Below are 27,494 nucleotides of genomic sequence, written 5' to 3' on the forward strand. Positions count from 1 at the left end.
ATTCGTGGCAAAAGCGTGACTACAACACATGCGCACTTTCCAGTCGTTAGTCTGGCCAACAAAAATTCCAGTAGCATTAAGAGCGGCGCCTCAGAAGCCGCTGAAATTCTTCTTCATGTGTTTGTTTTTGTTTCCATACTGAAGAGTCTCTCTATCTATGTGTGTGTGCGTGTGTGTTTTGTGGGGAGAAGCGGGAAAAGAGACCGAAAAGAGAAATAAAATATTTTCAAAGCGAGCCGAAAAAAGGAAGAACGTGGCGCAAACTTTTTGTGCAAAATCAGCGAAAAACATGAAACGACATAAGTATGTCAAAATGCATGAAGAGATAGCTCACACACACACACACACCCAAACACGTACACACACGTACATACACTGACACAGTGACAGCGGCACACCCACACAGAGGCAGCGATTGAGAGAAGGCGAGGGCACGTACTTAGTATATATAAAAGGGCCTAGAGTACTTTATATGTATATATACTATATATATGAGCACAGCATGTATGCCAGTGTGTGTGTGTGTGTGTGTGGGCCTACACACACACACATATAGAGAAGCTCGCACTTTGTATTTGTGGCGCACATAAAGCAGACGGCAGAAGAGGCAAAATGAAATGTGAAATGTTTGGATGTTTGGTCTGATGCTGCTGCTTGTGATGTTGTTGCTGTTGTTGATGCTGGGTGCCGCCCAGTTGATTTGCGCCAGTGTAGGTGCCCCAGCAACAACAACAACAACAACAACAACAACAAGGACACGAAAATTCTTAAGGGTAGCCTTATGGAGCCTTTTGCGTGATGTAGCCACGGCAACGTCAATCACAGCGTCGAGCGCAAAAGTGGAAAACAACAATTTTTCCCATTGACTGTGAGAGCGTGCCTCCATCTCTGTATGTGTGTATTGTGTGTGTTTGTGTGTGTGAAAAGCAAAACAAAACACACAGAAGACAAATAAAATAAATACGGAAATGTTGGGCTAGGGTGGCATATAGTATGTATATATATTTGATTCTGGCAAAAATCCATATAATTCAATGGATTGGCTGAGAGAGCAGCCAACAACACAACAACAACATACACACACACACAAAATGAACACAACAAAAAGCAACCGCAGATTATGCGACGATGACGACGACGACGACGACGAGTGAAAGAGAGCGATACACATAGAAAGAGAGAGAGAGGGAGAGTGGTACAAGAGATTGGGACATGATGAGGACGCGTTGTGTGGCCAGTCAGACATATTAATGACAAAATGATTATGATGACACTAACCGACTATAGAGAAGGCGCACAATCAGCGAAGAGCAGAGCGCGGGGTAGCGGGGAGGGTGGAAGAGAGAACTGTCTCCGTCGCGTACAATATGTAAAACAAAGCGTATGCTTTAAATGTGGCTTAAAGCTTTGCGGCTATTCAATTGGAACAAATATGAAATTGGAGCTACATGAAATGAGAGTAGATTGAGGCTGCTTCAATAATTATAGAAATCAGATTGATGAAATGCTGCGGATAATTAAGTGCGGTGTTTATTGTATTTATTTATTTTTAAATGAATGGTTGATAACGAATTCTGCAATTGAAGCATATAAAAAATACGATGTTATCAAAAACATTTGTGGCAACAATGCACACCTAAATATATTTTCAATAGTTCTGCATCTGAGTCCTAAGCCGTATTTCATACTACTATTAAAATAATTTTCTTGATGATGAAATAACTTTACTTGCCAGGTTCATAAATGGTCTTCGTTTTATTCATATTTTTTATGAAACACAATTATTTTGCAGTTTCATTATTCGTATATTTATATATTTTCATAAGATATACGATTCATATTTCACAAAATGTATAATAATATAATAGTAATTAAGTTAAAAATGTTATAATAATAAATAATAATAATGAATGAACATACATTTTTTTTATGAATGCCTTCGCTAAGTACACATAATTTAATAAAGGACAGAAATGATTTGTTTTTCTATTTAATTTTGTTTACTTTTTGTAATTTTGTAATATATATTTTGTATACGTCTGACTTTTAATCTTTATTAATTTGAAGATACAACAATAAATGCAATAAGTTTTAGTAAATGAGCAATTCCAATCTTTGTTTTAATTTCTACAAATTAAAGCAATGATTACTTATAGTATAATTTTAACATTTTTCATTATCTTCATACAATTTCCTGCATTAATTCATGAATTATTGTAATACAATTAAACACAAATTCGCTGCGGAAAGACGTTTTAATCTAAACTGCTTGAAAAATTGTCAAAAGCAACTGTGCTTGAAGCTGGAATATTTAAGCAATCTCTCTGTCGCACTTTCTGATGGTAAAAATTGACAGTGAAGTCTTTTTCTTTTTTACATTTTTTTTTTGTTGGTGTTCATTCTGCTTGTTATTGGATGACTTTGGCACCTGCTGCAATTGCCACACCTCGCAAAAAAACGGAGGGGGCCACAAAACACTTTCAGTTTTCTTAGCTTTGGCACTTAAATGATTTTTTGCCGGCAAACAATGAAAATAAAAAAAAAATGTGAAAAAAATATGGAAGAAAAATGCTTTGCGCTCGCTTCTCGCTTCTGGGAACTAAAAACGCCAAGAACAGAAACCGGAATCTGAGGAGATTCTCGCCAACCGAGGAGCTTGCCCCATCTTTTAGCTTCCCTCGTTTGTGGCAAACGCTTGTGAGGCAAACTACCAAAACGCCAAGACCAAGAGCAAGACCAAGCGCCACGTTAATTAGATTTTGCGGTTTTTGTGTTGTGCAAACTTCAAAAGCAAAAGCAAAAGCAACACCAACAGCAACAGCAACAGCGTCGTCGACCAAAACCAGGCTGCCAAACGCCAAAATGTATGCTTAAAAAATTGTTTTGTGATACAACATCAAATTGGAATTGAAATGGGCTGCGGGTCGCAACAAAACAAAATCGATAAATAAAACTTTTTTTTTTGTTTTTGCTCCTACTATATACAATGCGGCAACACTTTCACGCCCCCGAAATTTTTGGTATAAGCGCTCGAAAGTATGCAGCAAGTTTTTTACGCAATTAGTGTACAATTTCTTAATTTATACGCTGTCGCCAATTTATCAAAGCAGAGAGGCAACGACAGCATTTCAGGCGTTCTGGGACCAGTTGAGCTAAGGGCAGGGGAAGGACCAAGCAAGCTAGCCAAGTGAAATATTATTATGAGAACGTGAGAGGACAGAGTGAAAGAGAGGGAGAGAGAAACCCACCCAAAAAACTGGTTAGGGAAAAAGGTTGAAAGGGTTGTGCTTAGCCTCTAGCTTAACATATGCTATTTTGGCATAGTTTTTGGTGCTCTGCCCATGAAATATGAAATACTATTTATAACTTTATCAGCAGAGATACATAAATGTGTGTGTGCTTGTGTTATCAAAGCATTGAATGCTTCCCTTGCCCTGCCTTGCTTTTGGCTCAAGTCGACTCAGCTTGGCTTGTGGCTGTTAATTAAGTTATGATGGCAAGCCACAAACATATAGCGTTGGCATTTCTCTGCTAGTTCCTTGGCCTTGTTAGGCGGCCCGTCAGTTTATGAAATTTTCATTAATTTTCGACCACAAGAGAGTTGCCATCGCTGCTGCCATCAGCTGCTTTTGCTACTGCTTCTGCTGCTGCTGCTGCTTCTGCTGCTGCTGATGATGATGTTGATGTTGATGGGCCCTTCGGGCTGACAGCGGCACGAAAACTTGACGACACAGCAGTTGTAATGAAATTTGCGACATGTATGACAGGCATAGGACCCCGAAACCCGATCCCATTCCACGCCGAATAACCTTTAACCCTCGAAACCGAACAAAATGCGAACCCATCAAATGTGGCAACTTATGACAACGTCAAAAAGTATGCTATGATTTGTCGCACGTTAGTTATTGGAAGCAAACTCTGCCTTCTGCCTTCTGCTTCTCCTCCTTCTTTATCAGCAGTTTCTTGAGTGAACTTTCAATCCTCGAGCTCTTGATGGATGATGACAAATGTAGTCCTGTAGTTCGAAGGAAAGGAAAAAACTTTCCAGCTAATTATATGATAATCAAAATGCATCAACAGCTCTTTTGCGAACATTTCTCGCAATATATATATTTCCTTTTTTTTGTTATATAAATGTATATTAAACGAAGACGGCTGTCATTTCGGATTTTAATTAGCTGACGCTTTGCCCACTTAAGTAGGCTATTGATAGAAGTTGGTAATGCGTAATCATCATAACAATAGCCTGACCCTAACACATTTACAGTTCATTTGGGCCTCAGAAGTAGCTGTCGCTGTGCTTTGCTTTGCTTAGCTATGCTGTGCTCTGGCGTTCAAGGCTGAAACGCATTGGCTTTAGCACTCGAATATAATTTAGATTTATCGCTTGATTCTCGCATAAATATCGACCATGTCATCTCTAAGAATGAGCTGAGGATTGAGGGGGGTTGGAGGGTGTGTGGGCATCGCCTATTACTCTCGCACTTTTGTGTGCTCGTTGATGCATAAAAGCAATGGCTTTGAGTGCCCTGCACGGCCTAACGACTTGTTCTAAGTATGGCTAGGTACGAGAAACGAGTCCAAGTAAGAGTTTGCTGTACATAAGTACAACATGTAAAATCCAGAATGGCACATTCAGCTCTCAATCTGCGTTCTGTGTGTGTGTGTGTGTGTGTGTTTTGTGTAAAGAAATTGACTCACAGATATTGTGAAACTGTGTCAGGCAAAAGGCATAATGATAAATATTGTTATGGATTGCCTAGGCTAAGCATTCAGATTGAGATTTATGCAAGCGGATGAGTGCAACCGCTTCATAACCGGTTACGTAATGTGCGAATATGCGATAAATCAACTTACATATAATTCTTGTTGTGTTTAAAACACAACCGTTTAATAACCGGTTCATAACCGTTTAATAACCGATTCAGAAATGTACTTTTCTGAGTCCATGTGTCTTTAAAGTACATAAGTTTCATAACCTTATATACTATCGTTACATAACCGGTTCCTAACCGTTTCGTAACCGATTCCATTATATGAGTTTATGTGATTAATCAACTCTTTATCTAAATAAAGTCCCTAGATGTGTTAAATGCATAACCACTTTATAACCGCTTCATAACCGTTTCGAAATATGTTCAAATTACTCAAAACCTTTCAGATTTATATTGAAAAAAACATGTCTCCATAGATGTATGTGATTACGTATCATGGTCGGCATCTTGACACTGATTATGTGCCTTAACACTTGACTGCCTCCTGGCATACTTTTTGGCACCCAAATGCTATCGCAACAACAAAATCAACACAGCATTTAGCGTTAAACACACAACAAGAACAACAAGCTGGGGAGACAATTTGTTGTTGTCCCCTTATCTAAAATAAAAAAAAACGCTGTCCGAAAAATTAACGCAAAATCAAAGTAAAAATGCGATAAATTGGCGAAGACAAGCGCAACGCGCAAACACACAACAAAAAACAACACTAGAAATATAAACAATAACAAGAACAACAAGAAATACAAATGTACAGACAATAAAACAATAACAAAAACAAGTCGACGGCATGATGGCGCGTTTTAAATGAGCGAAAATCGGTCGAGCATATCAAATTGAAAAACTCCAAGACAACGTGTGGCGAGGAGGAGGAGGGTGCTGTGTGAGGGTCTGTGGGTCTTGTGCTGATGCGATTGTGGCGCGTGATGCTTTTTGCGTATCCTAGTGACACACAAATACATCTAAAAGCGACGCACAGACAAGAGCCGAGAGCAGCCAAAGCTGAAAGCAAAAAGCGCGTAGCAAAAATAGACAATAACAGCAACAACAGCAAATACATAGAATAACAGGCAACAGTAATAACACTGAGAGAGAGAGAGAGAGAGAGAGAGAGAGAGAGAGATGAGAGAAAGGAAGGCTGGCATCTGAGTCGACATTGATTGCTGCTCTGGCAGGTTGTTAGGTTACTGTCTACGTGAAAGCCAAACTGAACCCTCGATGAATGACTGCACTCAACTCAACTGCTCAACTGCTCATCTGACTCAAACAACTGACGAACTGTCGAACTGTCGAGCTGACGTGTTGCTGACCGCCCCAGTGTCATTCTATTGCCAGCTGATGGATTGGGCATATTATCTGACGGATTAAGCGCCTGGGCAACATAATAGACCTTGATTCCCTAACCATATTCAAGTATTTCTATTTTCTTTTTTTATTTTGTGTGCTTTTTTCGCCGGCTGGCGGCTAACATCGATTCAACATCGGCTTATTAATCGCTCATTTCCACTCTTTTCGCAATTTACAACACAAAAGCATTATGACCGGCTTCAAATAAGCTGACAAGCCAGAAATTACTTATCAAACGTGAATCAAATATCATGTAAGGCATTTGCATCTTTCAACTGTGGCAATAGATAAGTTCAACACTAATTTGGGAGTATTACGAGTGACTATATATAATAATATAATAAATTAAATTTAACCTTGTATTTTTTCTATATTAAAATTCTTACTCATATGTTTTGAACAGAATTGTGTCATAACCGGTTCATAGCCGTTTCATCTATGTTTCAAAATGTTTTGACAAACTCTAAAAATTTTTTACTGCAAGTATTCTAGAATACACCAGATATTATTTCCTCTTTGAAATCCCAATTCAAATGCTTTCAATATAACCGATACATTCCCGATTCAGTAACGTTCGATAATGTGTTCAAAAACACTAAAAAGATAATAAGCATGTAACATGGAGTTTTTCTCTACTTGAATTTCATGTCTTTCCAACATAACCGATTCATAATCGTGTCCAAAATTTTGAAAAACACTTGCATATGAACACTTTAGAAGTCATTCTTCATCTTTAAAATTCCTATCCCAACTCTTGTTCTTCTTTTACCTCAAAAAACACCCTTTAACCGTTTGCTAAAAATTCTATTAAAGCATTTACTGTCTTCACTTTTCAGTCTACGCCTATAAAACTAAATGTAAAAACTCACAAGCAAAACTGTGGCAATGTCTGAGCTATCAACAGAATAAGAAAGTAACCAAAAAAAAGAGCAGTCAAAAAAAATAACAGAAAAGAATTGCCAACTCAATGCCCTAACCGCGCCCCTTAACATTGTGCACATTATTCAATAGGTTCCCATATGTTGTTATTGTTGTCGTTATTTTTGTAACACTTTTTTCCCCATTTCTTTGCACTTTTTTTTTACCGGCTTTAAGCGACGTTTTCGACGCACTTTTTGTGTGCCGGTTTCGTCCTCGCCTGCAGTTGTTGTTGTTTTTGTTGTAGTTGGCAAAATTGTTGCGTTTCGCATATTAATTTCTTCCTGTCTTCATCATCATCGTCGTCGTTGCCGTCGTTGTCGTTGTCGTTGCCGTCATCATCATCATTATCATGATGAGTTGTTACTACACATTGTGGCTACAAATCAAATCTCTTTCGACGCTCTCTTAAATAACTCTCTTAGGCACTCTTATTGGCGCAAGCTTCCAGCCGCATGCTTTCCCCCAAAACAACTACACAAAAAAAAAGAAGAATAAAACACACTACTTGTGTGTGTATGTGTGTGTTTTTGCATTAATCATACGCAGTTTGAGTCATGTGTTTAATAAATATTTTGTCTGTAGCAACTTTAGACGCAATTTCGCAAGGCATTTTCCAGTCACAACACAATACAGAGGTACAAATGTAAAGCAAAACAAAGCAAAGCAAAGCAGAAAAGTGCAAAAGCAAAATCAGGCGTAGCACATGTTTTGCCATTTTCTCGCAACCCGCCAGCGCAACATTTTGCTGGCTTCAGCTTCATCATAACACCCCCCATCCCACTGGTCGAACATGCTCTATTCGCACTCGCGTTCGCACTCGCTCTCGCACTCACTCTTGCACTCACTCCTGGACTCAGGCGCTCTCTCTGTCGCTGTCGCTCTCTGTCTCTCTTTTGGTATGACATAGACAGGCCCAGCCAGTAAGCCCGGCACATGGCAGCCACGCGTTCGCTCTCGCGCTCTCCCACTCAGATGCACTACGCTCAACTATACAAAACACCTTACATATCTAAGGCGAAACTAAACTCTGGCCGACTCGCTCGCACCTATTGCCATGTGGTCTGTCACGATTTCTGTGGGAGAGAGCGGCGAGTGTGCGGCAGAGAGTAAGATGCGCGTGCTTCGGCTCCGACCTGCTCGAATCGTGCACTCGACTCGACTCGACTCAATGCGACTCGACACAACACGACACCACGACTCGTGTCCGTCGTGTATTTGATTTTCCCTTTAGGCCTCTTGTTGTATTTTTCAGCCGCCCGCCGTTTTGTGCTTTGGCCAGCCCATGTGCAATGTGCCGTTATTCGTCTCGTCTCGCCTTCCTCGGTTGTGTTATTGTTGATGCTCTATTGAAGGTACGACGGCTGTATTACGAATCATTTTGCAAGCAATATGTGATTAATGGACTGCCTGATCTACTTTAATATGCCAGCTATAAATTTGTTATGATCTTAAAATTTGTAGCAAATATCTAAATATGTACATATGGGGAAATCAATAAACAAATTTGCAATTTCTGTTCAAAATGATGACTAATATATATTATACTTTTAGTATTTAAATGAACACTCTTATAATCATTACACTATATTTCATATGTTAGTAATTAAATTTATGATGTTGGTGGATCAGAACTTATTTGAATCGTAGAGCATACGTGTCTTCGTTTGTCCTTCGTGTTCGGTTTGGGTGTTTTGCTTGTTTTGGTTTGACATCGAACCATACACAAGCGGACACACACATGTTCGATGCTCTCACCAATAGCCAACGCGTTGCGTTCGTTCCGCAATCGCATCGTGTGCCGAGGCGACCAGCCAACCGACAACCAACCAACCAACCCCAACCAACTCACCCACATCTACGAGAGACAACGTGTATTTTGTTTACCGCTACTCGTTCGTTGCCGGCTGTTGCGTTCGCTAGTGTTCGAATTGGTCGTGCAAATTGCGAGTTCGTTTGTTGTAAGTTCGTTCGCGTCACGTTCGGCCTGTTCGTGTGGGCCGTTTGTTGGTTGTTGGCTCGTCTTTTGGGCACTTCTCGCCATTGTAAGCGCCGTCCTTTTTCAGTATGATATTGAGTTTTGTGTAGTTAAGTCGGAATATTTCGTATAATTCTCGTCGACTGTCGTGTGACATTTGTTCTTCAAACATAAATATAAATATAAATACAAAATATTCAAACAAACCAAAAAAAAAAAATAAAATTATAATTAACATAAATAACTAAATATAATTAAACCAAAAACAAAAAAAAATTCGCTTAAATATTTCCAAAAAAAAATTATATATATAGAAATATATATATATGTATATTTATCAAATCAATTTAATCAAATTCGCAAACCACCCAAAACAAAAACAAAACATAAGTTTATAAAATTCGTTTTAAACAAAAATCAACACAAACCAAAATACTTAAAAGTTTATTATTGTTATAAAAATGTAAGCATGGGCGAAAGATCAAAACACAACACTAGCTTAAAACTCAAATTATTTTCACCAACAAATTTCTTGAAAACAGATTAAAAAAATGTTTCGAACACTTAACGCACAGTTTTTGTAAATTGTTTCCGAAAAAACATTGTTCTTTCATTAGTTCTGAAAATAGCCAGATTAGCTATGATAAACAAACCGAAAATAATTAGAAACAATTTGTAAACAAAAATTAATTGAGAAACGCAGTTAGATTTAGCTCTTCCCCGTTTCTATTTTCCTTTTTCATCTGTTCTATTTTTCTTTTATATTTTTTACGAGTGTGTTTGTGTGTATGTGTGTGAGTGTGTGTTTAATTTGTTCTACGTAAACAAACATGAAAATTGTTTCACGCTTGTAGCACACGAAAATATTTTCAATTTAGATATCTGGACAAATAGGCACAAAAGTCAGAAAGCAAATTGAGGAAAACCCAAAATGAAACCGAATCAAACTGAAAAACTGAAAACGAAAAACCGAAAACGGAAAAACAGAAACAGAAACGTTTTCTCATTGAATTTGAATATTTTGAGCATTCCATAATTTCATTTCCAATTTCCAGCACTCGACCCAAGCGAGTTTTTCATTAAAAAATGAAAATATTTCAATATTTTTCGCCCAAAATATTGCGTTCTCTGTGTGTTTTGTGAGTGTGCTCTCAATTCCAGACCGGTCGGGCCATAAGAGCATTTCGGCCACGTTAATTGAATGAATGCATTGGTCGCTTCATGATTTTCTGACCAAAATACCAAATTCTGCTCTGCTCTTTGCTTTTTCACATTTTTGGCATTTCTCTTCTACAGTTTTTTTTTTTTTTTTTGTACCGACTGAAATAATTTATTTGTATTTTGGCAATGTTTTCTCATATGCCACTTTGATGTGCTGCCGCTTGTCGATTGGCACATATTGTAAATTAGTTTCAATGGCAACAAATTCTAAAGACCAAATTTTGTGAAAATGTTTCAAATAATTCCCAAATTCAAATGGAGTGCTAACAATGTTTCACTCTATTTATGAAGCTGAAGTTGAAATTTGTTCAAAATATTTTGCAGTAGTTTTCTTTCTTAAAATTCCAAAGAATGCAAAGACATTTTTAACAATTAGTCAAGTGGCAATAAATATTTAGAAACTCTTGAATTCAGTAGTCAATTAAAGCTAAAGATTAATGCAAAGATATCAATATGAATGCTTACTTATGCTTAAATGTATTTTTGTTTTTTTTTAAATTCTAAAAAGTATTTCAGGCATCAAACTTACGATAAAAAGTTGTGTTATTTTTGAAGTGATTTATTCGATAAATTAATCAAATGTTTTGCACGAAATTTAGTTTAGTATTTTGGCCTCATAAACATTTTAAAATAGTCTGTGCTCAGTTTCTAATAAAAAAAAAAGTTACTACCTTAGATAATGTGACAGTGCTTCATTAATATTCTGTGTTTTCAATAGGCAATCAAAAAGAGAATCGTGCAATTGTCTTTTATGAACCTGCACTGAATGTAGCTAATTTTGATACAAAAATATTGATAGCTATTTCCCCAGCATTTGAATGCGAAGAATACTCATGTGTTGCCATGAAAATGAGCATGATTTCCATGCAATTAAACATTGGAGCATTTATTGAAAACCAAAAAGTATTTCGAAGCATTTTGAGTTCCTCCCCAAATCTATCGACATATCAAAACCTAAAATTACCCATGCTTATAAAAACCAAACAACAATAATAATCACCATCATCATCAAAATATATTCCATTTTTAGAAAACGTAACCATAATAAAAACGCGTGTGTGTTTAAATACTGGAAAGCACAGATAAGATAAAACAAATTATATATACAACAACAACAACAACACACCAGCCACAACACAAATTGCAAGTCGCAAAACAAAAGTAAAAATTATATACATTGATAAAAAGCAAATCAATACAAAACAAAAAGAAATATAAAAGAAATTCTGTATCCAACTGAGAAGAGCAACTCAAGTGCAAACAACAAAAGAAAAACCCAAAACCAAATCAAAAAGCCAAAAGTGTTGAAAATAAATTGAAAGCTGAAAAAACAATTGCATAAAAAGAAAGAAAAGAAAAACTTGAGGAAAAGCTAAAATCAAAAAGCAAACAAATATAATAAGCAAACGCAAAAAAAACAAGGCGATATCAGAAATTGTTATTTTCTCGCAAAGGCGCAACGTTCAAGAGCAAATCGTTCCATATGGTTCATATTATTGAATTGGTCGGCCAGCCGAAGGTTGAGTTTGCTCAACAAGTTACTGTGAGTATCGCTATGTGCAGTAGAATATAGAACCTCCCTTCCCCCTCTTCCGAGAGCAAATGAATTTTTATACAAAATACAATCAAAAAAAGTGCGAAAGAGAAAGAGAGACAGAGAGAGAGAGAGAGAAAGGCAAGCAGACTGTGCGACAAATGATAATAAATCTTGTGTGTGTAGTCACGTAATGACAACTTAATACAAATACATGTGTATCACTCTCGGTGTGTGTGTGTGTGAGGCGCAAAAAAATTCATTTGCACACATACACTCACACACTCGAACGCACTTTTTATTATGTTGTTTCCCACTTCCATTGCGTTTTTTTTTTTCGGTTGGCTTCGCCCAAACATATTTTGACAATTAATCATTCGGGACTTTGGTGGGCAAAAGGGACACAAAATCAGCGCCATGTCTTTGCTGTCTGTTCTCTCCGTGTGTAGGTCAATGTGACTCTTCTGTATCTGTCTGTGTGTGTGTGTGTGTTGGTGGCAATCTCACTGAACCTTGGCCATTAATGCCACGCAATTTTGTAGCAGCAACAGCCACAGCAACTGGCAACTGGCAACTGGCAACAGCTGTGCTGCTTGCTGCTTGTAATTGTTGTAGTTGCTGGTGGCAAGTGCATTGACTCTCTTTTGTATTGTGTCCTTGTCTTGTTTTCCCAAATCCCGCTAGCTTAGCTTTAACACAACGCTTTTCCCCAAAAAGTATGCTATGACTTTGCATAAAGTCGCTTTAAGGCGGGCAGCTTAAAGTCGCTGTCTGATTGGAAGCGTTGTACATAATAACAGCAAAATTGTATGACAGCTGAAAGCTTAACGAAAAATTTGAGAAAAAGTATTCAATATTTTTTGTAATCCATTTTAGTTTTTTCTTAGTCTAAATACTATGAAAGTTTTGTAATTTTATTGTAGTCCTACGGGTGAAAATATCTTTCAAATTGTAAAACATGAATATATTTTTGGATAACAGTGTAAAAATAGTTTTTAAGTATTTCTCCTAGAAAAGAACTCAAAATTGTTTAGTGTTAATTTGTGAATAACTTTGACTTCTAAGAAAAAGATATTAAAATTGAATTCTCATCTCATATGAAGCTAAAAACTAATAAATAAGAAATGTGCTTAGTTTAGTAATGGCTAAAATTAGATTTGAATGGACATAATTATTTTGTAAATTTTCTTCTAATAATAACAATCTAAAAATTTGTTACAAAGTTTGCGAGACTCATTAGAATTACAGAGCATGCAAATTATAAGTCTTAGATAATCAAATTGTATTTTATCGAAATCATAAATTAAAGTGCAGTTTATTTAGTAGTTCTTAAAAATCGCTACAACTTACAAGTGTTCGCAAAATCTCATAATAGGACACCAAATTATTACAACAAAGTTGTTACAAATTTGTGGCTAAATTTTAAAAGTGCTCTAGGAAAAATATGACGATATTTCTTAAGTAATGACTTAACAAATATTACTGAAAATTAGAAGTGCTTCAAATTAAATTAATTAAAATAAAACACCAAATAAAAGTGTAAAATTATTAGTTTAGCTTTAGTTAGTTTAGTTTAGTTTTAGTTTATTTTTAGTTTCATATTATTGTTGATAAGAAAATTACAAAAATCCTATTAGTTTGCAATAAGAGATTTTCGCTTTTAACAAGTGCTTTAATTTCCACTCAATTTAATCAATAATTGAGTTTTTTCAAGTGCTCAAGTTCTCGTGTTCAAGTTCTATTCCAATAATGTGTCAATTTACTTGCTGTTCGTAATCCTTTTGATGCTCTTAATGCTTTAAAAGCGCGTAGAGTGTTATTATTGTATTGCTGTTGCCTTGCTTATCGCATTGAACTCAGCCATATGGCAATTTTTATCTATTGATCCATCTGCATTTCGCCTGTCATGTTTTCTCATTTTCTTTGGGTTCTCTTTCACTTCCTGCGTACTTCATTCTTCTTTCATTTCATTTCGTTTTTAAAGTCGACACGAAAATTTAGAAACTTAAATTCTAATCGGATTTACATACATTTCTTTTTTGCGCTCTCTCTTTGTCTCTGTCTCTGTCTCTGTCTATATTTCTCTCTTTTGCCCTGTTGCCCTGTTTCACTTTCAGCTGACTGCTCTATCAGTCTCTCTACTCTGTGCGTAGTTGTTGCTCTTCTTCTTTGTTGTTAGTAATTGTTGTTACTGTTGTTGTTGTTGTTGTTGTTGTTGTTGTTGTCTGCTTGTCACCCTCTTCTTGATTTTATTACACCGCCAACGCGGCAGTCTGTTTAGTTGTCGGTCTCGGGGACTATTGCGTAAATTTCATTGTGTATTTCACTTTTATGGTGGTTGCTTCGTTCGCTCGTGGTTCGGTGGGTGGTTCAGCTGGTGGTTGGCAGTAGGAAGGACGAAGGACGAAGAACGTGGATGCGTGCGACGTGCGTCGACTTTGTTGCCGTCGTTCTTTGTTGTGCTTTGTGCGTGCGTCCTGCCATCGTCCTGCTGTCTTCTCTGCTTTACTTTTATCCCTGCCATGGGGATGTTCGATGTTCCATTGCGTTTGCTTATTCTAATGATGACACATGCGTTTGCTTTCGCTGCTTCTGCTTCTTCTTCTTCTCTGTGCTTTTGCTTATTGGGTTATCTTCTGGTTGTTGTCCTTGTTGTCCTTGTTCCTGTTGTCCGTTCGCTCTCTTTCCGCTCTTCCCACTCTCTCTCCCTCTCCCGCTCGCATTTCGCACATTGTTGTTCAATATTTTTGTGCCACTTGTTTTGAATTTTTCTACTATACATTTTGCGCATCCTTTTTATGCTGTCATTGTCGTATCTATTGCCACTCGCTTGTCGTTCGTTATTGTTGTTGTTGTCCTTGCTTGTCCTGTTGTTGCTATTACGTGCGCGCTAAGTTGCTCGTTAAATGCTTAAGTGGAGCAGAGTCGTTGACACAGTTTTCTTTTTGCCCATTGCATTTCTATGACTCACACACAGCAAACAGATTTGAAAACCAGCTCTCTAAAAGAGACAGAGCGAAAACTATGCTGAGAACTGCTTTTAAAGTTTTTATTTTCGTTTACGAGCAACTTTTCTTTGTTGTGCTTTCCCATGCGATTGTTAAGCTCGTGTCGAGAACTGTCATAAGGACAATGTTATGCAGCGCATTCTTAAAGGCACAGAGAAAGCACCCAAAACACACAAAAATACAATTCTGCAGCAACTGAAATTATCGTAAAGTTGATATGAACTTCAGCAGTGCATAAAAAAGTTTCTATCAATGCAAATGCAGATATCGGAGTTGCAGGAATTCTTATTTTTGTTTGCGTTTTTTTAAGAACTTTTCACACGACTTTTTAGGGAAATTTTGACTTCAATATTTCTATGTTCTATCTTTTATGCAAACTGAAAATATTATTCCTTATCTTTAATTCATAAAAACTATTTCTTTTTAGAAAGTTATGGAAATGTGTTGAAAGTGCATTCTTTGTATCCAATTTTTATAGAATAAAAAGTATAGTAAAAAAATCTGAAAGAATATTTTGAAATTTCATATTACACCTAAAATTTTGATAACAATTAAGAATTAAGCGTATTAAACCAGACCTTTTCCGAATTTCGTAATAGTGAATGATCTAATTACTAAATATTTTACTTCCTAATAGACCACTATACTTATTTAAAAAAAAAAGTTCAAATATTTTTTAAGAATTAAGCATAGATTATAAAAACTTAGTAAACGTTTTTATACCCGCTACCCATAGGGTAGAAGGGTATTATAACTTTGTGCCGGCAGGAAATGTATGTAACAGGCAGAAGGAGGCATCTCCGACCCTATAAAGTATATATATTCTTGATCAGCTTCAACAGCCGAGACGATCTAGCCATGTCCGTCTGTCCGTCTGTGTGTCTGTCCGTCTGTGTGTCCGTCCGTCTGTCCGTATGAACACCTAGATCTCAGAGACTATAAGAGATAGAGCTATAATTTTTTTTCGACAACATTTGTTATGTTTGCACGCAGATCAAGTTTGTTTCAAATTTTTGCCACGCCCCCTTCCGCCCCCGCAAATAAAAAAAATCGAATAACAAGCGTAATTTTAAAGCTAGAGTTACGAATTTTGGTATATATAATAATTACTATAGTAGTTATGATTCCTAAAAATTTGGTTGCGATCAGATAAAAATTGTCGAAGTTATTAAAGAAATACTTTTGTATGGGCAAAAACGCCTACTTACTAGGGGTCTAATTTGCTTTGGCCGACAGTCTGGTATATTGTGCTGTCTATGGTATATTTTGAATGCGGTACTATATCGATATACCAAATATACCATTTGGTATATTTTTTTTTTGGTTTTTAGTAGTATATTTGGTATATTTTGAGAAATATACCGCAAAATATATTGCTTTTATTCAAAATGGGTAGCGGGTATCTCACAGTCGAGTACACTCGACTGTAGCTTTCTTACTTGTTCAATTTTTAATAGTGTTCAAAGAATTCTTTGATGTCCTTCTTTGATATAATCAATAAAATGCTCTTGATTCTAAACTTTTCTGTACATCTCTGAAAATTTCTAGGAATATTTTCCTGCACTTCTCGTTACATTAAATAATCCTGCCACACTCTGGCCTAATGATAGAGCTCTTTGTACTCATATCATTTCGATTTCACCTTTGCTTAGCTCCCATGCTAATTTTCACATTCTCCAATTAAGCTTTTAATTAGCCCAGTGAAAAGAAGGCTTCACTGCCATAACTTGTCTACTATCTTGTGAGCCTTTCTTTTCGAAGCATTCGAAGCAAAGCGCAATACAAAGTTTTAATTTCATAGGGTAATGCTTGCCACATTTTCATGTGGCTGCCTCCAAAGCAAACGGGAAAGAAAGAGAGAATGTGAAGCCTTGCTACAATATTTATGTTTATTAGCCAGGCAATTTGCCGACTTAGGCAATTACCCAGGCAACAAAAGGCGTTGGCGCTTTTCAATATTTATGCCCCGGGCGGCGAGAGCTGCGCTGAAGCTCTAATAATATGTAAATGCCACATGACGATGGCGGCTTACAAAACAGAAGTCAAAGCATAACAACGAAACAACAACGACCACAAACCCGTTATTATTATTGTTGCATATGCCAAGGCGTTTTTGCCTGTCGTTTTGTTTTCTCAAGTAATTTGCTGGGCATGTAATTTAATCGTATGGTGGCAACACACTTTTCATGCCATGGAACAGGACAGGAAATCGTTCGCCAGTCTTTGTTCTCGAGTGTGTGATTGTGACAGCAACTGTTGACGCGCCTCAGGTGGATGGGGACAACCAGGTATGTCAACAGGCAAATTATGCCCAAGGACCGCAGACAATGAAGTCTCGAGCCTCAAGGCTCGAGTCTCAAGTCTCCCCCAGTCCTTAGTCTTGGCCAGGTAACCAGCGATTAGTGCTAAGCTAACGAAACTCGCTTCAAGGGGGGATTCCTTGGAGTGCTGGCAATTATGAAAGGTTACGCTAAATGGTCTGCATAATTGTTGTGGTGCCCACCATAACTACGTCTCAGTTAAGGGACAAAGTTAGTTTATGGAAAGGCCGAAGCGAAAATGCACAGAGCTGTAGTTAAACTAGTTGAAATTTAAGATCTATCATTACTGTGTTCTATAACTGCTTTACATGCTTGCAATTTAAGTTTGTTGCAGTTTGAATAACTAAATTAACATTTTTATATATATTTTTAAATTATTTATGTACTTAAGATAGTTTCTCATACAATAGGTATATATAAAATTTATTCCTATATCTCAAAGTATCATTTATTAACTCAGCCATTTTTCTGATACACATATGACAATTCTATCTTGTTTTACATTTCCAGAATAATAGAAATTTGTCTGAGTCATAAAAATTGTATGTAAATTTATTATTTACACTATGCACATTTCAATCGAAAATTAAAATCCTAACATATATTAGTTAGGATGATTCGTATTAAAAGTGTCGAGGGATGACACATTACAAGACATCTTTTCATAGGAAAAGTTTTACATTCCAAACATGTTATTTTATATAACATATATATATGTATATTATTGCACTTTAAAGGTTCAGGGGATGACACCTTATAAGTCTTATCTCCTTAGTAAAAATTTTGCTTTCTAAAAACGTGATTTTATTATAATTTTTATAGTGAATTAGTATTCAAAAATAATGAAAACCCTTCTTGTCGTAAATATTTTCCTACCCTGCTTTCTTTATCTTTATGACAAAATGCAAATACTTTCAATATTTCCTAACTAATATAAAATGCTAACAAACTGTGCGAACAGAAATCCATCACAATATTCATATAATATAGTAATATAATATGAAAGTTGAGTGACATTCCCTTATATTGAATAGTAAATTATTTCCAGTTTTTATTAATTCGTTGGCCACGCGACTCATTTCGTTCGGTGTGTTTGTATGAGTGTGTGTGTGGAGGTGACATTTTTATAGCTTTGTTAACAGTTCCAACATTTTCCCGAGCGATAGTTGTTGCCATACGGCAAAAGAAGTTCAGTTCAACCCGCTGAACTCTCGCCGGGGACAATTCGCTTTACCCTTAGACGTCTCTCTTTGTTTTGCTTAGCATGTTTAGCGTTGATTATGCTTTGTGCTCGACTGGAAAAACTCACCCCTCTGGGCGCTCGCTTGCCTTCCCTCTTATCGCGTCACCGTAGAGCGCGGCATTCAAATTACTTGCGTGATTAACACACACCCTCGAGCGTATCGCCCACAGTTCGATGTCCACAGCACCCCCCCCGTTCCCCAACACTTCTGTGCTGTCTAGTTTTATCTATGGCTGCCTTAATTGTGGGTCTTCCATTTGGGCTATCGATTGATTTCGATTTCGATTATTCTCTCTTGGCAGCTGCCCAATTTCGATCGACTAATGAGGCAACTTCAAAAAGCTGCACAGCTCATTAGGCGCGCCGACAAAAACTTTTGTAGCTTACATATGTATCACGTACATAATAAGTATCTGTGTAGTATATATACTATATATATTATTTCTTATATATTTTTATGACCTTTTGCATTTATCGTTTTGCTGTTTGCCGCTTGCCGTTTGCTACTCGATTTGTTCTCTATTGTTTTGTTTGGTTTTGTTTATTGCCACAGCGCTTCAAAAATAGCTGCACAAATGTAAACAAAAGCGCAAAATTTTCTGACCAGCAGCTGCGTGCGTCATGTGTACAAATTTTCCAGATGCTCTATCATCAGACTTTAACACACACACACGCTCTCTCTCTCTCTCTCTCTCGCTTTATCTCTCTCTTTTGCTCCCACGCACTTAGTCATTGCGCCTCGCTCTCTCTCTCTGTATATTTTCTTACTGCATCTGGCAGCGTTTTTACCCATTTTTAGTATATATTTTTCGCCAAGCATAATTTTTAATGGCTTTGCCAAAGTGCAAAACCGCATAAAGTGGCCTTTTTTATTTGGATTGGTTTGCTTTGGTTTCATTTGTTGTTTTCCCCCTTCCTCAGTTTTCCCTGAACAATAAATTGCCGTTTATTTATGTGGCACTACAAAATGCTTGCTGCAAATCTGAATATTCCATATTTACTACTCTTTTATATGCTCAATTTTTTGCACATGTGATGTTCAGTTATTATAAGGGATCAGTTCACTTCAGCTTAGGAGGTCAATCAAAAGCGATTTAACACAAATTTTCAGAGTCAATATAATCTATTTATAGTATGCCATTAATTTTTTATTTACTTGCTGCTTATTTTATTTCGATAGTGATTTGTTGAAAGTTTCAGATGGTTGTTCGTTGAGTATTTATTTTAAAATAATGTTTATTTAATGATTGAAATTGATTTGTGCAAACTCATCATTTAATGGCAAATTCTTTTATTGCTCATAAAACAACACTTCTTTTGGCGACTAACAAGTCAGCCATTATAATTGGGTGTGAGGCTGTAGTTGGACACTGTTGCTAGAGCAGATCAGCAACATAGTTAGCTAAGCGGAGCTTACTTGACACACAGTAAGTCTTATAATGAGAACAGACAAGGTAGGCGCTATAGTTTGGTGTCGGGGTACATCATTAAAAACTAATGTTAGAGCAGTACGACAGCTGTGCTAACTAAGCGTAGCTAACTTGAGCGAAAAGCGCAGATAGACATGCACAAATTAGCATTCACTTACTGACGTTACAATTGGCGATCTCTTGAAGAGCTAGCCGCTATGACGCCATAGTAATTATTTTGTACTGAGAAAAGCGCCACCTCTTTGAAATTGATATAAAATACTTTTAATATTGCTGTTATTATTTGCTATTAGATATTCTATTGTATTTAACATGTAAGTTGTCAATTACGAAATTGGCACAAAGTAATTAACTTGGACTCTGCTCAGTCCCTTAGAGTTCAGCAATAATTGATTAGGCAGATCTATCCTAATGGCAGCAAAGTGTATTTTTCTTGGCTTGGCCAATAAATCAACAAAATTATGTTTTGCCAACAAAAAAGGAAATATTTACACATTTACATGCGAGGCAAACTTTTTTCTTATGGGACGTGCGCTCTGAAAAGGGGAAGGGAGGGGTGACAAAGCCAAACAAACCGCTAATTGTCGATAAACAACCAATAAAATACAAATTTCCCAAAAACATTTATCAAAAATAATATAAATAATAACAATAACCACACACACACGCACAAAAGACGACGTGTAAAACTGTGTGAAAGGGGGGGTAAAGGGAGAACACGGTGGGTGGCGATAAATAAAATGGTAAAAGGAAACTCGAACAGGCGAGTACACGAAGAAGGAGCAAACGATGAGAACGACGACAACGAAGTGTATGGAAAATAGTGTTTGACAGCTCATAAAAAATAATGTCGTATTCATTAAGGTTGCCAATGTAATGTGTGTGGGAAATTGTTGTTGCTTGCTTGCGCTGCAAAGGTTGCTCTCTCATTGTTGTTGTTGTAGTTGTTGCTGGGGTTGCCAAAAGCGAAATTCATTTTATTTACGACAGGAAGCAGCCAGAAAGCAACAGAAAAAGCACTTGAAACGCACGCATGCAAAGAAAAAGAGGGTGAAGCAAGGGAAGTTGGGTGAAACCCGAAAAGCATTTAATTGAAATGCAGAAGAGTATAGTGTGAGCGAGAACGGGAGCGCAGCCCTGAAAGGGGGAGCGTGAGTGTGAGTGGGAGCGACAGCACAACTGTGTGTGCGAGGCGCAAAAACTAAGAAAAACGCGCCAAAACAAACGAAGGCAAATGCCATTGACAATGTCAGGCAGACAGACAGACAGTGTGTACCTCCCACTCTTCCGCACACACAAACACACTATCGTCATCACGGGCGCTATCGCTGTCCCACTCTTACGCTGGCTGCGCAGGTGTTTTATGAGTGGCGCCAATATTTGTATTGTTGCTGCTTTCACTGTTGTTGTTATTATTCTTGCACTTGACGAAAAGTGCGTTGCTGTTGTTATTGTTGTCAATGTTGTTGGCATTGCGTTTTTTTTTAAAGGCTTGCGTGCCAAACTTTGTTATAGTTCAAGTCCATGTCGCCATCGCTGTTATTGTAGTTGTTGTTATTCAAGCAAAGAGGTTCGCACAGTGCATGAACATTGTTTTCTAGTAGGGTGACTCAGTTGTGGATGGGGGTGCTTCGGTCACATGCAAATGCTACAAGGTGTTATACTTTATGTACATTTAATTGAGACTTATTAGGTAGTGAAGTGCCATGCTTGGCACAATATTCTACCAAATTGGTGTTGTGGGGTTTGTTGATAGTGTCGTTAGCTTGTTTTGGCTTTCAAGCACTAACTTCAACTTCTATTAATTCAGGTTGAACGCGTGCTAATAAGGGGAGTCCCCCAATAGTACGTGAGCAATAACTTAAGGGGGACATTGTTAAAGCAAAAGGTTGTGGAATGTTTCCGCTTTAATCTTTAAGACGGAAGATATAGAATTTTATTAGAATTAATGAAGAAATATATATCCCATACTTATCTAAATATTTTCTTCACTTTTCTGTCGAGCACAGCACATTAAATATTCTGCTTGTTGAACGTATGCAAATCTGCCTAAATCTTCAATCTTTAACTACTCGGGTCTTTCGACTATCGTTACACACACATTTAAATGATGCATATGCATTACTTTAAATGTGTGTGTGTGTGTGTCTCGCTGTCTATGTCGAACTGTATCTGGTAGCTGCAAACAGCAAAGATACATGCGTCATGTATTTTTTATACACTCCGACATCATCTTTATGCTTTGACAAAATGTAAGGCATTTGCATATCGCACCAGTGGCATCTGCAACCACCTGCATCACCCACCCGTCACCCACCCTTTCCCCACCCCGTGCCCGTGTCAGTTGGCAAATTTCAGCATCAGTTCCCAGTTTCCATTTTCCCAGTCTCAGCTGCGCTTGTTGCTATTGCACTTTGGCAGTTTTTCCCTTGAAAAATGCTGGAAAAGCCAACGAACTGTAACTGGACGTCGTTTTCATCAATATCAATGGGCGATTTGGGCGGCCGGGGCAACGCGTCATGCCAAAGAACCACGGTGAATGTTGCAACTTGCAACATATGCGAACTGCCTGCCTGCTGGCCGTGCCACATAGCACATAGCATATGTCCAAACAGAGCGTGGCAAGGAGCGGAGAATAGCGTCGACTCTTCGCTTTTTTTTTGTTGGGTTGGGGCGTGGGGTGTGGACAGCAGCAGCGCGCAATACAACGCATCATTTTTATTGTTTGTCGGCGAGCAACATTGCAACAGCAGAAGCAGCAGCAGCAGCAGCAACAACTGGCAACTGACGACGACGTCTATTGAAAATAGAAAGCAAATGCTGAAAGGCTGTGGGGAGGGCGATAGAAGAAGATCCGTTTCGTGCTTTTGTATTTTTGCACCGAAAATAGAAAAATGCAACTCAAAAACTCGAATGCGCATTGAAGTGGCAGCGTCTAATGTAGCTGAAGTTGTTGCAACTGCATAAGGGGCTGCCGCAGGGATAGAGACGGGGGTGAGGACAAGCGACGGTGCAAGGATAGCTTAGCAGCATTTCTGAGTTATTTCAAGTTTTTGCTTCCTCTCTTTTTTTTTGTGGGGTGGATGGAGACTACATTAGAAGGAAACTATTCGGATATGCACTTTGTATGGCCGTAAACTTGTTCAAAGATTTCTGCATATGAGCGAATACAGCAAGTAGATGATAGCGAGGGTTGGGGCGAGGGGGACTACGAAATCTGGTCGAGATACTAGTCTATTGATTGGCAATATATTGTGTGTTAGCTAAGGATTTGATTGGGTTGCAGCAGCTAGCAAATGGAACAAGTACGACATAAGATTATCTAGTTTAAGAAAACCTTTATAAGGGAATACGTTGTAGAATAAGAGAATATTTCATTACAAATATATACATTTTAAAATAAAACTATTCTCTTCAAACCACATGGTATTCTCTTCAAATAGTATCTATAATACTAAAACAAAACATATTACTATTATTACATATTACTATCAAAATCATCATCTAATTCACTTCGTTTCATTTTCTATTTCTCATCCAACAATTTTCAGAGATTTAATTATTATAAAAATCTTTTTTAGTTACATTTTCATAAAGTCTGCTCAATCTAAAAAAAAAACTCAAGTTAAATCTTTGTCACTTCTATGCATGTGCTATTAATGAAACTATTTCTCATCATGTATGCCACGCACACACACATTCACACAATTCTCACATTCTCATGCCCTTTTCAATTTGCCAACATCACCTCTCTCTGCACTTCTCACATTATTTACCTCGTGCGTCGTGCATTGTGTGCAGTGTTGCAATCACTGCAAAAGCTCAACTGCCTTAATTTAACGCTACACGCACACGCACTGTCGCCTCTTGCAACTAACTCCACAGCGTGTCCCCTAGCTCCCCTCCTCTTGCTCTTGATGCCGCTAAATCGTCACTAATACGCCGACTTGTGCTCAGCGTTGCGTGTCGTGTGGCACCGGGGGCACCAAGTAATTCATAGAGCGCTGCTAGATGTGTAGAAAAAGTGCTTAATAACTGCCACTGTTGCACGAAGGGAAGTAGAAGTAGGAGGAGGGGACCAGGCATGTCAAATGTGAATGTCCAGCAAGTTGCATGCAAATCCTGCAGCTGGACAATGCACAATTCATTCAGTAGCTCCTCCTCCACTTTCCACTCCAAACCACTCGACTCCTCCTAAGGCTCGACATAGTCGTCATCGTCGTCGTCGTTGTCGTCGTCATCGTTGTCCTAGTCCTCGTCGTTGTCGGCCGACGAGTCGGCTCGCAAAACTCCCTACACAATTTTTTGTGCCTTTTATTTTATTTTCCCTCCTATTCTTGTTGTTTTTCCTCTTTTTTTTCCCTTTTTTTGTGCAAGTTTGTGTAACTATTTTCCATGCGCATGGGCACTGGAGGCACCACCACCAGCAGCTGCTGCTGTTGCTGCAGCGGCAACCGGCAACGGCGACGGCTGCGGCGGCAGGACGTTGAGGAGCCGGCGCCGGCAGGACAACCAACCAGAACGAGGCGCTGAGCAACTGGAGCATTGCAACTATTTATTTGTGCTAGTTGCTGCGGGTGTCTGGCATCCACACACACACACACACACAACCCTTTTACAACCGAAAGCTTCCCTTCTTATCAGCCCTTCAGCCCTTTTACTTGTGTTCGCTCCTTGTTGGATTTTCTATTATGCGCACGTTTATTACACGATTTTAACACGATGACAGCAGCACCTAAGTGTGTGTGTGTGTGTACTATATGCCACATTTTGTTGCATTTCTTTGTTGCACACGGGCTTTTGTTGTTGCTTTCGCTATTTCACACGTGCTTCAAATATCTCACAAAAATTTTGATAGCCCAACCGGAGAGTGCTTCAAATAATTAGTCATTATTTATAGTTCAGGCATATCAGTGTTGATCTTTTGATGAACAATTATAAGTTATACTTTACTTGTAATTAGAAAATTACTCAAAAAGTATAGAAATTATTTAATTATTTTTTATATTTACTTCAACCACATTTTCAGCATTTAACTTGGACAAATAAATATCAATCTTTTAAACTTATCTTCTTATATACTTTCAAGTCCAAATTAGCTTCTTTATGACAACTCATTTCTCAAAGAAAGTTAAGCCTTGAAATGAATGTAAAATCATTTGGCCATCATAAATTTTACCTGCCACATAATGAGCTGTATTCTCAAGACAATTGTTAAGAAAAAGTTGTAAGGTATCTTTGCCATACTTTTACTTTAATTGCTACAAAACGCACAAATTAAGCAATTCTTTTGCCCTTTAGCCATGTCCGGATTGATGGCGAACTGTCAATTGCTAAGCTGATGCGAAGGCGAATGCGAAGGCAAAGTTGCAGTCAGTGCTTAACCCAGTCTATAGATGTACTTAGATTGAAAGATGGTTTTTAGTAGAAAGAAAGAAAGAAAGAAAGGGAAGAAAGCTAAGCAGTCGCAGCAGCTGAAAGCAAAAGCAATAGCGAGCTGAAAGAAGCGTTGAGAGAACAGAACGCAAAGAAAGAATGAAACTTTTTAATGATGTAAAGTACAAAGTTTTGTGTCTTGTCGTTGGGCGCAAGTAACTTGAGTAAACTTTGAGTTATGCCTTAGATGTGACGCGAAAGCGGACGCGGCATGGCGACAACCTCAAAACGCAGCCCCTTCTTCCCTTTTCCCCTAAGGACAACTTGGGACGACATCCTTTTAGCTAAAAATGTATCGATCGATGCAGAGAGCGAGCGAGCGAGTGTCGTGTCGTGTTGCGTTGTGTTGCGTTCGCTTCGTGTTTTATCGTATTGCGCTGTGTTATGTGGCTGCCTTTGACTGGTATTTTGTCGTTTGTTAAAAGTTTTCAACGCACACATTATGACATGAAGCAGACTTTAGATGCGCGCGCAAATTAGTTCGGGATGAATATACTCGCATATATTGTAGATGTGAGTATACTCACTTCCTGGTGAACGGTGAAGGGAGAACGCTAATAAAATGCCAATTTGCTGCATTGAATGCCCTCTTTATTGGCTGCCATTACAACTCGTACGCATAAAAAGCCGGCCACGATTTTCTTTCGACCACGCACACACACGCACACCAAGGCTGAAACGTTGGGATTACAAAACCACGATGGGTTCTTCGACTCTCTCTCTCTCTCTCTCTCGCATATATGGATATGGATATGGGTGGCAGTTGAGTCTTTAAGACATTTTATGACGGCAACATTTACACGCATAAAATATGCATGATAAACTTTGTTGTTGCAATAAATCAGCATCAGCAGCCGAAAAGTATGCAACGTATTTTTGTTCCTCATGTGATTACAAAAACGTTAAAAGTTGGTACATTTGATGGTTGCTTTCGCCCCTGTGGGCAGCCGGCCGGCTTTTCCTCCTTTCACTGCTTTTCCGCTTTCCTCTGTTTATTTATGGCATTTGGCAATGATCATAAAAGGCTGCGTGACCCAACTATAAACATTACTCGAATCTAAACTAAAATTGCATTGCGTTGAGCCTTTTTTTATGAGCAAATAATGCATTTATCACATGTGCGTACTTAAATCTCATTCGGCTACATTTCACTTACAATTCGAAACGCTAGATGAATTGATTATACGATTTTTAAACTAGAGTTGAATCTATAAAACTTTTAAATTTTATTACTTTTAAATCTAAAGAAATTGGGTTTATTTACACACTTTTGGTTGATCATTTTACTTGAACATATAAAAGTGATTTTGTAGCACAACTTTAGATAATCTCTTAAAGAAACTACTACTTTAAGGAAGTCCTTTAAAACCCTTTCAACTTAATGGAAATTTGCTACTTTACTTTATCTTTTGATAATTTTGTATAGTTACAACTAAAGCGAAAAAGATTCCGTGAAAAATCTACCCGAAATGTATTCGACTTGAAAACGTTTTGCAGAACACACAGCAAAATGTTTTGCATTAACTTCGCATTGTGTTTACCATTTAAAATTGTGCATAACTTGAGGCAACATTTGCCACTATTAAACAACTTAAACTGTCATTAAACTTTTGTTGTCTCTATTGAACCGAAACTTTTTAAAACCCCTCAATCAGCGAAGCGACGCGACAATGCAAAAGCAAAGCTGGCATTATAAATTGGCCCCAAAAAAAACTTTTGCTTATTGTAGAGGTGCAAATGCGCCTTGAAAGCATCCAAACATAAACAGGCAAACAAACATTCAGAGACACAGACAAAACTCTCGCAAGTCTTCCTATTGTGTGTCTGTGTTTGTGTGTGTGTGTGTGTGGTTTGATGACGCTTTTGTTGTCTGCATGCATAAAATATTTATGCGCCGCGAAATATGCAACACAAAAAAGTGTTTTTCGCCTCTCGTTTTGTCCCCGGCTTCGGCTTCACTTTTTTTTTTATGTGCGTGCAACTTTTCGCACTCAAATGAAATTACGAACAAACGCAAACAAAAAAAAAGAAATAAGAAAATATGCCCGGGAAGTTTGCTACTTAAATGTGGCGCTTTCCATTTTGCTTTTCTCCCTTACCCATTCTGTTTTTTCTTTTATTACGCTCTGCACTTTATCAAGCATTTTGCCATGGCTCGCTGCACGCTCGATTGCTGTCGGCGACGGGGCGTGGTTGGGGGCGAGAAACTTTTCATTAATAACGATTTTCCATTAACTATCGATTGATTTTACAACGCTGCGACCCGCTTGCAGCATCCAAGCA

At 37.9% G+C, this 27,494-nt stretch overlaps 1 protein-coding gene across 11 annotated transcripts in view; it reads left to right on the plus strand.

Moving 5' to 3' along the window:
- The first annotated feature begins 9,117 nt into the window (after positions 1–9,117).
- LOC132791965 (CUGBP Elav-like family member 4) overlaps positions 9,118–27,494 on the plus strand; it is a 173,963-nt gene continuing 155,586 nt past the window's right edge. For 3 of the 11 annotated variants that reach the window (XM_060801129.1, XM_060801133.1, XM_060801132.1), the window contains exons 1-2: positions 9,120–9,481; positions 11,270–11,782. In XM_060801129.1, coding sequence (XP_060657112.1) covers positions 11,723–11,782 — 60 coding nt within the window. In that variant the 5' untranslated portion in view covers positions 9,120–9,481; positions 11,270–11,722. Of the gene's footprint in view, positions 9,482–11,269; positions 11,783–27,494 lie in introns of all 11 variants that reach the window. The other 8 variants (XM_060801125.1, XM_060801128.1, XM_060801135.1 and 5 more) reach the window with 4 other exon arrangements.

This window comes from Drosophila nasuta, chromosome 3, assembly GCF_023558535.2.
Source record: "Drosophila nasuta strain 15112-1781.00 chromosome 3, ASM2355853v1, whole genome shotgun sequence".
Taxonomy (NCBI): domain Eukaryota; kingdom Metazoa; phylum Arthropoda; class Insecta; order Diptera; family Drosophilidae; genus Drosophila; species Drosophila nasuta.